Genomic DNA, 14,469 nt, shown 5'->3' on the forward strand with positions numbered 1-14,469 from the left:
CTGTGATCCTATGATCCTAACTGATAGGGAGAAAAATTCATATTTTCTTTTTCCTCCTTCCATTTTTTTCATGCCCTCTTGGGTCTAGCTAGGAGTAACAAAAGTATATCTAACACTAGCAGGTGAGTTTCATCTCACAAAAATTCTGCTATGAATACTGAGAGAAATGAAAGATTCACAAATGTGAATATGAGAGGAGAAAAGAAAACATTCAAAGATCTAGGGAAGGCAAAGAAGAGAGGCTACCTTTGGATCTCCAGGTGCGAAACAGCTGATATAGTTGTTGATCTGTTTGAAAACAAAGCCTCTGTCCATAAAGGTGAAACATCTCTGTAGCAAGGAGGGGAAAAGTGAAAATATTTTCTAAGAACAGTTTGCTACTTTTTTTTTTTTTTTTAACATTTATAAGTATAGCATTTTAATGAAAATAAATCTAGGCATACTAATTGCTATTAGATGCTCACCTATATGTTCAATGAACCTGCTAATCAATAAGTAATAGGGGAAAAAAAGGAGATGGCGCTTCAAATACACACAATGCCTCTCCTTGCTCTGTTTCTACTCTCCAGACTTTGCCACCATGTCAGAGCTGTTTTCTCACTCTTGCCCTCTTTTTGTCTGGAACATCCCTGCACTCCTATAGTCCTATTCTCCCACTGGTGTATTCTTTCCGGAATCTCCATTTTTGAGATAGGGCCTAGATTATTCATCCTTCCTTCCTCTCCTGGCCTTGTTCCTGATTTTCAGGACTTCACTATCATCCCCTTCTGCTGCCTTTCAGATCCTTCTTTTATGTGATATCTTCCCCTCTTAGAATGTTTCTTTTTTTTTTTTTTTTGCAAGGCAATGGGGTTAAGTGGCTTGCCCAAGGCCACACAGCTAGGTAATTATTAAGTATCTGAGACCGGATTTGAACCCAGGTACTCCTGACTCCAAGGCTGGTGCTTTATCCACTACGCCACCTAGCCGCCCCAAATGTGTGTTTCTTAAGGAAAGGTCTTTCTTTTTTTTGTTTGTATTTCCAATGTTTAGCACAGTGTCTAGCTAATAGTAAGCACTCAAAGATTTATTGACTTGGAAAAACTGTTTGTTACTATTCCAGTGTACCCACCTTTATAAAAACTGCAAGACTGTGGTTGGCATTTTTTGAGGCCTCTGGATTCTCTCTGAATTTCTGAGTGATGTGTGGCATCAGCATATTAACAACTGTTTCAACCGCGTGATGATAGGAAGCAGGAAATCTCTGGTTTCGTAACAACTGAAAAAATAAATTTAATGCAAATTCCTGTTATTATTTGAAATTGAAAACCTGGGAACAAAAACAACCATTCCAGATTCTGTGTTTGGAAAAAAAACCCTTAAAAATACAAGATTCTAGGGGCAATTAGGTGGTGCAGTGGATAGAGCGCTGGCACTAGCGTCAGGAGTACCTGAGTTCAAATCTGGCCTCAGATACTTAATAATTACCTAGCTGTGGTCTTCGGCAAGCCACTTAACCCCATTGCCTTGCAAAAAAACAAACAAACCCTAAAAAAAAATAACAAGATTCAGGTGGCTAGGTGGCGCAGTGGATAGAGCACCGGTCCTGGAGTCAGCAGCACCTGAATTCAAATCCGGCCTCAGACACTTAAAATTACCTAGCTGTGTGGCCTTGGGAAAGTCACTTTAACCCCATTTGCCTTGCAAAAACCTAAAAAAAATAAAAATAAAAAAATGAGTCTAACAATTCTAATTAGAATGATTTCCTAAATATTTTAAAACCCCATCTTTATGTTACACATAAGGTGTATAGAAGGGTTTCCTATACCTCAAATCTTAAAACAAGAAAACAAATCAAAGATTTGTAATTAAACTACTCAATATAAAGATTTATCATTAAACTACTGAAATGCATTAATCTTCAAAGTGATGCTTTGTCCAATGTGGTAGGTTTATTTTTCTTCTAATCAGGAATACTTTTCTAACCATATATTTCCAAACCAGAACTATGATTTAATGAATATAGGGAGCTGTTAGTGAAGCATTTCCTTTACCAATGCAGATTTAGATATCTTATAATCTATAATCTACAGTCTTATAGTCTTTTTTTTTGGCAAGGCAATGGGGTTAAGTGGCTTGCCCAAGGTCACACAACTAGGTAATTAAGTCTTACAGACTTTTAAGAATTATTTAAAATTTTAAGTTCATTTCAATTATTTTCTGAATAATTCTTAAATCATAATTAATTTGATTAACCTTATTGATTCAAAATTGTAAAGGAAATAGAGTTGGCCTAGGAATAAGGAAGAACTAGGTTCGAGTCCTGCTTATTATTAGTAGTAAGTCAATTCATCATCAATATGCTCATTTTATTGGGTTTTGGTTAAGTTCAAAACTTAAATACATTAAAATAATTATGATTTAAGAATTATTCAGAAAATAATTAATTGAAATGAAACTCAAATTTTTTAAATGATAAAATAATTTTTAAAAGACTATAAAAAGATATCAGACTGTACTGGTAAAGGAATGCCTCACTAACAGCTCCCTATATGCATTAAATCATAGTTCTGATTTTTTTTTAAAATCAAGTTTAAGTATGAGAGTTACAAAAGATTGCTCAGACACTTATGATTTATTATCAAACTCTCCTTGCTTCTGATTTCTTAGCCTACCTATTTTCTCCTTTGTATAACTGAAATGTTTGTTCATGGTTATTATGTTCAAAATAAAATTTAAAATAAAAAAGGAAGAAACCAGCTACTCTGTCTGGAACATGGAGTTTGTGACATGAAGTAAAACACTAGTCTGGAATAATAAGTTTAAGTCAGATTTGTTGATGGCTTTAAATGGCACATTGAGGAGTTTTCACTCTATTTTTAGAGGCAAAAAAGTCACTGATGATTCTTAGGCAGAGAAATTACTTCTACCAAATTAGGTACCAAATAAACATGATTCTAGAAAAGTGCTTTTTCAGATGATGGATCAGGACCACAGTCCTCTTTGCATTGCTACAAGGCTACTTTTTTCCAAGAACCTTTTTAACATACTCCCTTACGAGTGATGTTCAACCTTGAAGGACTTGCCCATTCCATCAGTGCAACAATGAGGAACAATATTGGGCTGTCTGCAAAGGAGAATACCATCTGTATCCAGATAAGGAGCTGTGGAATTTGAACAAAGTGCAAGGACTATTCCCTTTAATTTAGGAAAAAAAGCCCAGATATCTTATTGTCTGATCTTGTTACCTCTGAGACTTCTCTTCTCTTCTTAATTCCTCTCTCATCACACCCAATTTGGATCAAGGTACAACATGGAAACAAAGTAAAGACTGACAGAGTGCTTTCCGTGGGGGGGTGGGGGGAGGGAAGCAAGATGGGGGGGATTGTAAAACTCAAATAATATCTTTAATAAAAATAAATCTAAAAAAATTAAATAACATACTCCCTTACCAGGAATTTAACATTAAATTCATTCACAGCAGCTCCTGTTGAGCTTAGGATGCTTAAATATTTTTTACAAGCAAGTCCTTTTATCTTCTTCAAAGAACAGTTATAAAAATGAATGCAAAATGTTCTTCAACATATCAAAAGCCACAACCATAAACAACCTAAAGAACTATTTTTTTATAAAAATTCACTCTGCTCAGCACGGTGACACATGGCTACAGGCCCTGCTCCTGGAGACACCAAGTTCCAATACCAACTCAGGAGTCTTGCGTTTCATTGAGTTAAGTCAGTTGTGTGCCCAAAAGAAATCTATCACTGATGGTAAACCTCTAGAAGAAGGGCTCACCAGTCAATCACTAGTCAACTTGACATGTCAGTGACACTCAGGGAATAAGATTGATGACTTTGCACAACTCTGCCTCACTTAAATTCAACACAAAAGCCAGTCAAGATATCACCCTCATGATATAAATGATCCTCTTTGTGAACAAAGCACAACCACCAGAAAGAGAGGTAATACCATTTATCAAATATCTAAGATGTGTATCAGGTGGAGCAGTGGATGGAAAGTAACTCTCCTGGGGCCAAGAAGAGTGATTTTCCTAAGTTTAAATCTGGATACTAGCTGGGTGACCTTCAGCAAGTCACTTAACCCTGTTGGCCTCAGTTTCCTCATCTACAAAATAAACTAGAGAAGGAAATGACAAATCACTCCAGTATCTTTCCCAAAAATCCCAAATGGGGTCTTTCTACATTGGACACTGAGAATAAAAATAAAACAATAAAGATGAAAAATGTTTAATATAAAAAAATTCAAAAATAAAAATGAAACAGTTACTGCCCTCAAGTTGCTTATACTCTACTGTGAGAAAACAACATGTGTTCAGATATTACAAAGTGTTTACCAGAAAGACAAGAGGAGGGACCAGTTTGGCCAGTGTGTTTGAGTGTATCAGGAAAAGGTGAAGGAAAGAAAAGGGAATAAGTAAATACAAACACACACACACACACACAAATATACACACATACAAAGAGGGACTTTATATGTATGCATATATAAAACTATATACATGTACATATATGTGTGTGTGCATGTGCACTGGTATCTCATTTGTTCTCACTTGAAGGACACACATACCGCAAAATTTAAAATGCCATAAAACTGTCATCAATTTTATTTAAAAATGCTAGGGGTTAGATGATCAATCAGCAAGATTTTGGTTGCTAAAGTGCCATTTGCATGATGAATTTTTAATATAAATATTCCCAGGAGATAATTACTCCTTCTATGACTATTCCTAAGAGTAAAAAATCATTCCAACTCTTAACTATTTTCTGTCTGTATTAGCAGTGTTTTCAAGTCATGAATCCAATTCAGTTCTAGTTTAGATTAATTCAAATGAAAAGCATTCCTCCAATATAAATGAAGTGATGCAAAATTCCTATTTCTCCACTTTATTTAGATATACTTTTTGTTTGAGTCTAGTGACAGACTGTATCTGTAGCCTAAAGACCAGCTTAGCTAAGTGTAGAGAAGTTCATTACCAGAAAATTCATTCCAATTGTGGGGATTAGGCTGGAGAAGTGTATTTTTTTTTAGCAGTCACAAAACTACCCACTAAAATATGAAGACTATCTGCATTAGCAAAGAAAGAGCCCACAATAATGAAATCCTGACTCATGAAATATCTGAAGAAGTATTTGCTGGAAAATAAGAATTCTAGTTCTTTAGATTTCCAGAAACTTTCAAGTCAAGGAATATATGGATAAACTGCCTTAATACTCCTCATATATAAATATTTCTCTAACTGTACATTGTGCTGAGCCCTGAAAGTACATGTCTATTATATTAAAAGTTTTCGATCTATTTTTTGACCATTTCAGAATGTCTATTATTAAACATTTTATGAAAATAACAATTGTTTTTGAACATATGGAGATGCCAAAGAAAGATGTTCTAATTTGCAGATTTCTCCAATAAGGCTCAGTTTGAGTGGGGGTGAGAAAAAAGAATTTAATAGGATGAGTTTTAAAAGACAAGGGTATAACACAGAATTCAGTTCTCTCCATCACAGGGATCAAGTTCTTGCTCTCTAGGTGTGGCACAAGCAAAATCTCTTTCATCCCCATTCCTGAGAGAATCAGCACATTGCCTTTAGAAGCTGTGTGGGCTTTTTAAATTTATTTGTTCATTGTTGCTCTAGGTTGACAGTGATCTGAAAGCCCTTCTAAGTCAAACAGGTATTTTCCTGTATAAGGGAAGAGGAGGTACAGAGGGGACCTTGCAAAATTTGGAAGGGAACTTCCAATTTGGGGAATTTCCAATCTGACTTTTAAATTTTATAGATGAAGAAACTGAAGTCATTCAGTATCAACTGGCTTCCCAGATGTAGGGACCAGACTTAGATTCTGGAAGATTAAGGATTCAAAGAATGAAAATGTTGAAACTTCAGAAATAGTAAGTGGATAGTTTGGAGTTCCTTTTTATAGCACAGTATGTTAAACATTTTCAACCCCAGGTGCTTCTCTTTCACAGCTACTTAACATTTCTAAAAGTAAACATTTTTTTAAAAAAATCCTCTGTAATTTGGGATAAAGTGATCGTTAAGTTATAGAAAAGGTTTAACATTTTAGTGGTTACTTTCAGAGTTTTGGAATCTTAAGTTAAAAAAAACACCTAAGAAATCACAATGAAACTAGGTCAGAAATTTGAGAAACTAGAAATATGCTCAGCTATGGGATTACTAGAAGGTCTTGGGATTTATAAGTTTGGAAGGCATCTGTCAAAGGTTATCATGTCAGTCAATTAATATTTATTAAAGCACCATGCAAAGAGGCAGGAATACAAGGAAGGCAAAAGACAGTCTATTCTCAAGGACTTCACAATCAAATGGAGGAAAACAACATGAAAACAACTGTGTACAAACTAATTCTATACAAATTGGAGGTGATGCCAGAATATTAAGGAAAGGATTCTTATTAAAAAGTCAGATTTAAATTGGGATTTAAAGGAAGCTTTAATAGGGAATAAGTCAGGTGAGGGAGAGGAGAAGGAAAGAGTAATCATTTTGCATATACAGAAACAGGTGCAAAACCTGACATGACTTGGCAAAAGGAACTAGGATTAGGTTACTAGGTCTTTATAAGCAAAACCTAGCTCTTTTTACCCTATATCCATCATGCTGTAGGGAATTTTTTTTTCTTGCTAAGAGCACAGCAAATTATTATTTACAAAGATGAAAGAAAGAAAGAAAGAAATACTTGTCTTCAAAGTAAACCTCATGCCTCTAAATATGGAAGTAAGTGATGAGGAATCACAGTCATTTTCGACCTAATTCTTACCAGTAAGAAGAAAATGCTATTTCCCTGGGTCTCCATTTTCTCATTTCTAAAATGATATAGTTGTACTAGAAGATCTCAATGATTCTCAAACTCCATTGGACAATGGAGCAACCTATGCATGACTGCTATTAATTTGGAAGAGGACTCTGATATAGGAGATGGGAGCCAGTCTTAGAGTGAATCATTCCTTTGGCATTTTTTTGTCTGTGACCCCGGTCAAGTTACTTGACCTCTATGTGCTCCAGACTGGAAATTATGGATGAATTCCTGAATCTGCATTAGTAGAGAGAGAGATTCCACACTGGGAGCAGCCTGAAACTAGTGAAATCAGAGATCTTAAGCAAAAATAATAATTTTCTAATAATATACTGCTTGGGAGATATGAATTTTACTGATTTCCAATTTTGTACTTGAAAAGCTAACACACTGTCTAAATGAAAGTCCTATCTTAGTCTACCTGATCACCAATATAACATAGTGGAACTAGAAAAATTCTGGAATAGTATCTGGATCCAAGCCCCAGATTAGTCACTTTCTGGATCTCTTATCTGTGAAGTAGGGAAAATACTACCTTTCCTACACATCCCAATGCATGGATGCACACACTGAACACTCTCTCTCTCTCTCTCTCTCTCTCTCTCTCTCTCTCTCTCTCTCTCTCTCTCCACTTTCTGGATCTCTTATCTGTGAAGTAGGGAAAATACTACCTTTCCTACACATCCCAATGCATGAATGCACACACTGAACACTCTCTCTCTCTCTCTCTCTCTCTCTCTCTCTCTCTCTCTCTCTCTCTTTCTCTCTCTCTCTCTCCCCTTGGAGGGGTACTGCAAGAGTCAAATGAGAGCTCCTCTAATCTATCCTTCATAAGCTTATGAAGTTTGAGATGGAAAGGAAGTTACTGGTCACATATGCTTCCTTTAATTTTTTGCAAATGAGGAAATGAAGGAAGTAGCTTACCCAAAATTCCAGAGCTAGGTTCTCTGATTTAAAAATCTTACATAGTATCCTCTTAATTTTCCTGTCTTTCTCCAGGATTTAGCTCAAATCTGACCTGGTATAGGGCTCCTATGTTCTTGTCTCCTCCCTTACTAGTAGTTTTCTTTCTCCTCAAGTTATCTTTCTCTCACATTACCTACTCTACCAATTTCTCCGATGTAGTCAATTATTGGCATGCCTTCCTTTTTCATTACAATGTATGTCTCTTGAAGGCAAGGGCTGTTTTCACCTTTCTTTTGTATACATAGTTGCACAGTGGTAGGTTCATAGTAAGGGATTTATTAAGGCTTATTTGATTGATCTTTCCAGTCTGGCAGGTTTACTGACAGATCTATCTACCTTAAACATAGATATAATCTCTAATTTATTTTTTTTAAGTTTTTTTGCAAGGCAAATGGGGTTAAGTGGCTTGCCCAAGGCCACACAGCTAGGTGTCTGAGGCCAGATTTGAACTCAGGTCCTCTGGACTCCAGGGTTGGTGCTCCATCCACTGTGCCACCTAGCCGCCCCAATCTCTAGTCTATTTGAAGAATCTGAATGGCTTTGCACAGTCTCCTAAATAAAGTTCTCACTGCTTAGGCTGCTGTTTCAAGCTTTTCACAAAATTGCATTCCGACCGACCTTTCAAGTTTCTACTCTTTTTTATTTTTGTTTTCACAAGGCAATGGCAATGGGGGGGGGGGGGGGGGGGGGGAATTAAGTGATTTGTCCAAAGTCACTCAGCTAAGTAATCATTAAGTGTATGAGGTCACATTTGAACGCAGGTCCTCCTGACTCCAGGGTCAATATTCTATCCACTGCGCCACCTTAGCTGGCCCCTCCATTCTCTTCTCACATTGTTCCCTCTAACAGTCCAGCCGAGCAGGGCTACTTCCTATCTGCTGTCAAGGTTTTGCTTATGCTAACACTGAACTACCATTTACATAGTATTTTGAGGTTGCAAAGTACTTTGTAAATAATCACAAAAATCCCATAAGGTAAGTGCTGTGATCATCACCATTTTATAGGTGAGAAAACTTAGGCAAATAGAAATTAAGTGACTTGCCCAGGGTTCTTGCAGCTAATAAGTGTCTAAGGTTGTACTGGACTCAGATCTAGTGCTCTATCCAGTGTTTTGCCTCATGTGGTTCAACCCATTCTTTTACATGCAATTCAAATGTTCCTTTGTTTATGAATCCCTTCCCTGATGTTTCATGCTAGTAAAAATCACTTCCAATTAATGTATATGATCACTAAAATAAAGATTCATAAAAATAAGTTATATTTAAATATAGATACATATATAGGTTATATAGCATATTCAAAACTTGGAGTTAGGAAAACCTGGGTTCAAATTCTGCCTCTGAAAGTCACTGTATAAAGGGCAATTCATTTCCCTTTCAGAAAACTCTAAAATGTATATTCTAATATAACTGGACCAAAAAACCACAAGAGATCTCATATTTATTAATATACATATCTTGAGAAGCATGATCAAGTGAGATATATTGGTCTGGTGTTTTGCAAATAGTAAAGTGCTATATAAAAAAATTACTATTAGTGATAATAATTTAGAAATTAAGACCAAAAAAAAAACCCCCAATCACTTCCCTCTTGAGTACTGAATAGGAATTGGCAAGAACCTCCTTTAACCACAGATTATATTTGTATGTGTCATATAACACTCTCCTCCTACCCCCACTAGACTATTGCTCTCTGGCTTTCTATTGCCTCTAGAATGAAGGGCACACATTTCTCACTTGGCACATTTAAAGCCCTTTGTAGACTGGGTCCAGTGGTCTTTCCCAGGTTCATTGCATATTCTTCCCCTTCATACCTTCCTCTTTGCAGACAAACTATTTTTCTTTATACTATCCAAATTTGGCTTTCCATCCCTTTCCTTAGAGGGTCTGTGCATGAGACTTTAATTCATTCCTTGTCACTTGTTTTAAGGCTCAGATCATGTGCCAGTTCTTCTTTTTTTTCCAATCTCCTTAGTTGTTGATGATCTTTTCTTCCTCAAATAGTCATAAGAATGATGACTAATATTTATTTAGTACTTAAAGGTTTGAAAACTTCCTCATATATAATTGAATATTATGTAAATAATAAAAATGTCAAAACTATAATATATTTCTAAATCTATTTCATCTATAAATATTGTTACATATTTATAAATTCATGTCAAGGATACATATTATATATATATATGCAACTAATATAGTAACATAGGCAATTAAGAAATACTTTTAAAATTGAATTGTAGACTCATAATTTATCATTTTGCATTATGTTTATTTGTACACATGATGGATTTCCCAACAAGATTGTGAGTTCTAGGACAGAGCCAAGTCTTCTATGATTGTTCTATCTCCCCCTGATACCTAGGATACTATTATACCTGCTGTAGGTATTTAATTAAAGTGTGATGAAATATAATTATTAGGCATTCTCATTATCATAATGATGATCAGGGGGCTAAAATAGTTTGGGTAGACAACTTGTGATCCAAACCCTCGGGCTTTATAACATGGAGCAAGACAACCCCTGCACTTCAAACCAAGTTTAAGACATTAATGAGAACACTGGAAGGAAAAGGCAACTCTTTCATAGGCAAGGATGAGGTCAGAGGTACTTTCCTAGGGAAAGGCTCCTAGAGAGCAGAAAACATACCTTGACTTTCGAGTTTTCTATCAGGTGTTGAGCCATGGATTTTATCAAAACTTCAAAGAAAAACCATGAATACTGAAAAGAAACACAGTCATATGAAAAATTAACAAAAAAAAAAAAATCTTGTACAAAAAAATCTCTATTCCAGAATGTTGTTTGGTCATTTTGCAGCTAAATACAATGACTCAGTGATAGTGGAGCAGTTACCAAAATATTATCACCTGCACAGCTTCTGGCTTCAGAATCTTGCTTAGACACATGGTGTGGGGGAGTTCCATGACCCCTATTTGGGTTGTCTGAGTTTAGCTCTTTGATTACTCCATGGACTTACATTGGCTTAGTACTGCAGAGCTATGGTGTTTTCTTTAATTTAAAAAAATCACTCCTGAATTCTCCCAGAACCTATCCTCATAACAGAACAAAGAGTTAAGCTATACTAATCACGGACTTAAGTCTTCCTACCTACCTTGAGGAGTTTATTGCTGGTAAGGAAGTCAGCAGAAGGTTTCAGGATTGTGGTCATGGATTTGGCCAGTTCTTCATGTACAGTCTTATATTCCGAAGCAACAAATGGCTCAGCTTTATAAGCATACTTGGGGAAAAGAAAGGAGGTAAAATGAGACTTTAATAGACCCTATAACCTGGTTATAGTCTCAAGGTGAGGTTGATGTAGTGGTTAAAAAGTTCCAGAAGAAAAGAACTGTCTCCAAGAACTGAATCACAGAGAGAAAGGAATGTGATGGGAAATAGGCAGGCAAGTCATCAGGGCAGAAGCTAGCTTGCCAGAAAAGAGAAAATTCAAGTTACAAGTTGGCAAGCATTTATTGACTGCTTATTATGTGTAAAGGATGAGAAGATGAGGAAGGGGAAAAGGGTCCTGGGATAATTCTGGATAATGAAAATAAGTATGTAAGAAATTTTATGCCATCTCTGATAATGCTGTCAACACACATTCTGAAGGGACAACATAATAATTTATATCTTTATTAGTTAAAAATTTATCCAGAATATTTTAAAATTTCTTTTAATAATCTATCATTCATGAAATTTTAGAAATCTTTTCTTTTTTGTAGAAATTTCCTTGGATGATTATGTTTGCTACATTCTGTGTAAAGAAATGTCTTATTATTGGTACTTAAAAAAGCCCCCCCCCCCAACAAAAACAAAAAACTTCTTAAAACCTCAAAGAGGGTTCCCTAGTTCTTTTTTTTTGTTTTTGAGACCAGATTTGAACCCAGGTACTCCTGACTCCAAGGCTGGTGCTTTATCCACTACACCACCTAGCCACCCCCAGTTCTAATATAAGCACGAACTGTATAATATAGATAATGATATTTATTTATTCATTGATTGATTGATTTTTCATGTGGCCACTTCGCACTAAGGGTATTCTCCTTCCCTGAAATACATTCTATGCATTTTTTTTTGGTTTTCTTTTTTCAAGGCAATGGGGTTAAGTGGCTTGCCCAAGGCTACACGGCTAGGGAATTATTAAGTGTCTGAGACCGGATTTGAACCCAGGTACTCCTGACTCCAAGGCCGGTGCTCTATTCACTGCGCCACCTAGCCACCCCCAATATTTATTTTTTAAGTTTTTTTACATTCATTTTATTTTCAGTTCCAAAAGCTCTTTCCTCTATTCCTTCTCCCACCCATTGAGAAGACAAGCAATATGATACCCATATATGTGAAATCATGAAAACATAGTTTCAGAACAGCCATGTTAAAAAAAGCAAGAAAAATAAGAAAAGTGAAAAATATGCTTGCATCTTCACTCAGAGTTCAACAATTCTCTTACTTTGACTTTTAAGTTTCAGAGAAAGAGTATTTTTTTTTAAAATGCATTAGATATTAAAGAGCGCTTTAGTGTAAATCTTTGAGTCACAGTTTTAAATAGTTTTTGATGAAACCATCCTAGGAATAAGGATATTTGTTCACATATTCATTCATTCACTGAATGAATATTTATTATCTACTATATGCAAAGCAGCATGCTAGATGCTAGAAATATAAAGGCAGAAGCCAAGCAGGGAAAACAATATGTACTTGGATAAGTAAATACAAAATATTTACAATGCAAATTCACAGTTGTTTCTTTTTTTTTTTTTGCAAGGGGAGGGCACCAACATACCTTTACATAGGATCTCAAGTGGCTCTCCAATCCTTCTTCATGACACTGGGCAACCACATGGATAATGACTCTAACATCAAAAGGGGCAAATAAATCAATGAGCATTAATGCTGAAAGAAAAGCATTCCAGTTTCAGTTCTAAACATAGCTGATGTTAAAACAATCCATTGAGTAAAATGTTTACAATAAGAAACAAGAAATAAAACTTTGAGAAGCCCTGCTTTTATCCTATATTCTACTGACACAGACTATATATCCTTGTCATAGTCATTTAACTTCTCAATGTTCCAGATGACTCTCTCAGATTTTAAACAGGACAAGAACTCCTGATCTGTATTGCCCCAGGGATTTTCCATACTAGGAGCAGATGCAATCACAGCTCCAGAGGCAAAGTAAGACAAAAACAGTGATGACATCAATATTATAAGAAAACAAGAAATGGAAAGTAAAAGTAAAGTTGTAGCTATGAATGAGAAAGGGATATGGAACAGATCTGGAATTTCATTGAGATTGGAACCCCCAGAGGATGAAATGCTCAAAGATATGGTGTGTTATACTTTACCTTGTCACATTGACTGCTACTTCCTCTTGGGTAGTTCTGGTGAGAACTCGGAAAAGTTGATTGAGGATGGTGGGCAAGAAAGCTATCATGACGTGACCCTCCATTGCATGAAGACTCTACAGATAAGAGAATGACAGGGTCGTTATTACTATTTAATAGAATAGAGAATTGATGTCTTTTGTTATTGTGCTATAATAATAATAACAATAATAATAGCCAGACTTATAAAAAGCTTTACAGATATTACCTAATTTTACTATCACCCTTACCCTGGAAAGTACTATTATTATCATCTCATTTTACAGGTGAGGTGACTGAAGCAGACAGTGATTAAGGGACATGTGTCTGGGCTACATTTTTTTTTTAGGGTTTTTTTTTTTTGCAAGGCAAACGGGGATAAGTGGCTTGCCCAAGGCCATACAGCTAGGTAATTATTAAGTGTCTGAGACCAGATTTGAACCCAGGTACTCCTGACTCCAAGGCTGATACTTTACCCACTATGCCACCTAGCCGCCCCTCTGGGCTACATCTGAACTCAGGTCTCCCTGACTCCAAGTCCATCAAATCTATATAATGTGTCACCAATCTGCTATTAATTTAGAGGTAGAGGTATTTTTGAATTGTACCTAAGAAAAACATTATGATAACTTTACAGGGAAATCTTCCCTTTTAGTCCCCCCCCCCCTTTTCTGACAAGAGAAAGGAAATACATTTCATTATCTATTCTGCAAGAGGCTTAAGGTTTTTCCATTGTTATCCTGATTCACCTGACTTTTCAAATTCTGTTTGCCTCAATTTGCTCATCTGTAAGATAGGGATGATAATAATAGTATTTCTTTCCCAGAGTTGTGAGGATAAATGAAATAATAATTGTAAACCGAAATGTCTGGCACATTGTAAATTAGCAATATTTAAAATTTAGCTATTTTTTTACTATCATTATTGTGATGTTTCTCTGAATTTCCTACATTTGTCATTTTTTTATTGCATACTAATTTTTTTAGGTTTTTTTTCAAGGCAGATGGGGTTAAGTGGCTTGTCCAAGGCCACACAGCTAGGGAATTATTAAGTGTCTGAGACCAGATTTGAACCCAGGTACTCCTGACTCCAAGGCTACGCCACCTAGCCGCCCCCTATTGCATACTAATATTTACATACTACTATTTATTCAATCATTCCCCAAATAAAGAGCTATCCAGATTATTTCCATTTCATTGACCCCCCCCCCCAAAAAAAGAACTGAAATTACCATTTTGGTATTTTCTAGACCAGAGGCATTAAACTCCCTGCCTGTGAACTGCTCCCCAAATCACTAAAGGTGGCTAAATCAGATTGGGAAATACTTAATAAAATAAATA

At 35.9% G+C, this 14,469-nt stretch overlaps 1 protein-coding gene across 17 annotated transcripts in view; it reads right to left on the reverse strand.

Annotated features, from left to right (window-relative positions):
* DOCK9 (dedicator of cytokinesis 9) overlaps positions 1–14,469 on the reverse strand; it is a 390,530-nt gene that overhangs the window by 95,434 nt on the left and 280,627 nt on the right. For all 17 annotated transcript variants that reach the window (XM_074191938.1, XM_074191947.1, XM_074191940.1 and 14 more), the window contains exons 24-29: positions 13,112–13,227; positions 12,550–12,619; positions 10,885–11,010; positions 10,422–10,493; positions 1,112–1,258; positions 247–330 (exon numbers count right to left, since the gene is read on the reverse strand). In XM_074191938.1, coding sequence (XP_074048039.1) covers positions 247–330; positions 1,112–1,258; positions 10,422–10,493; positions 10,885–11,010; positions 12,550–12,619; positions 13,112–13,227 — 615 coding nt within the window. The remainder of the gene's footprint in view (positions 1–246; positions 331–1,111; positions 1,259–10,421; positions 10,494–10,884; positions 11,011–12,549; positions 12,620–13,111; positions 13,228–14,469) is intronic.

The sequence above is a fragment of the Macrotis lagotis genome, chromosome 6, assembly GCF_037893015.1.
Source record: "Macrotis lagotis isolate mMagLag1 chromosome 6, bilby.v1.9.chrom.fasta, whole genome shotgun sequence".
Classification (NCBI taxonomy): domain Eukaryota; kingdom Metazoa; phylum Chordata; class Mammalia; order Peramelemorphia; family Peramelidae; genus Macrotis; species Macrotis lagotis.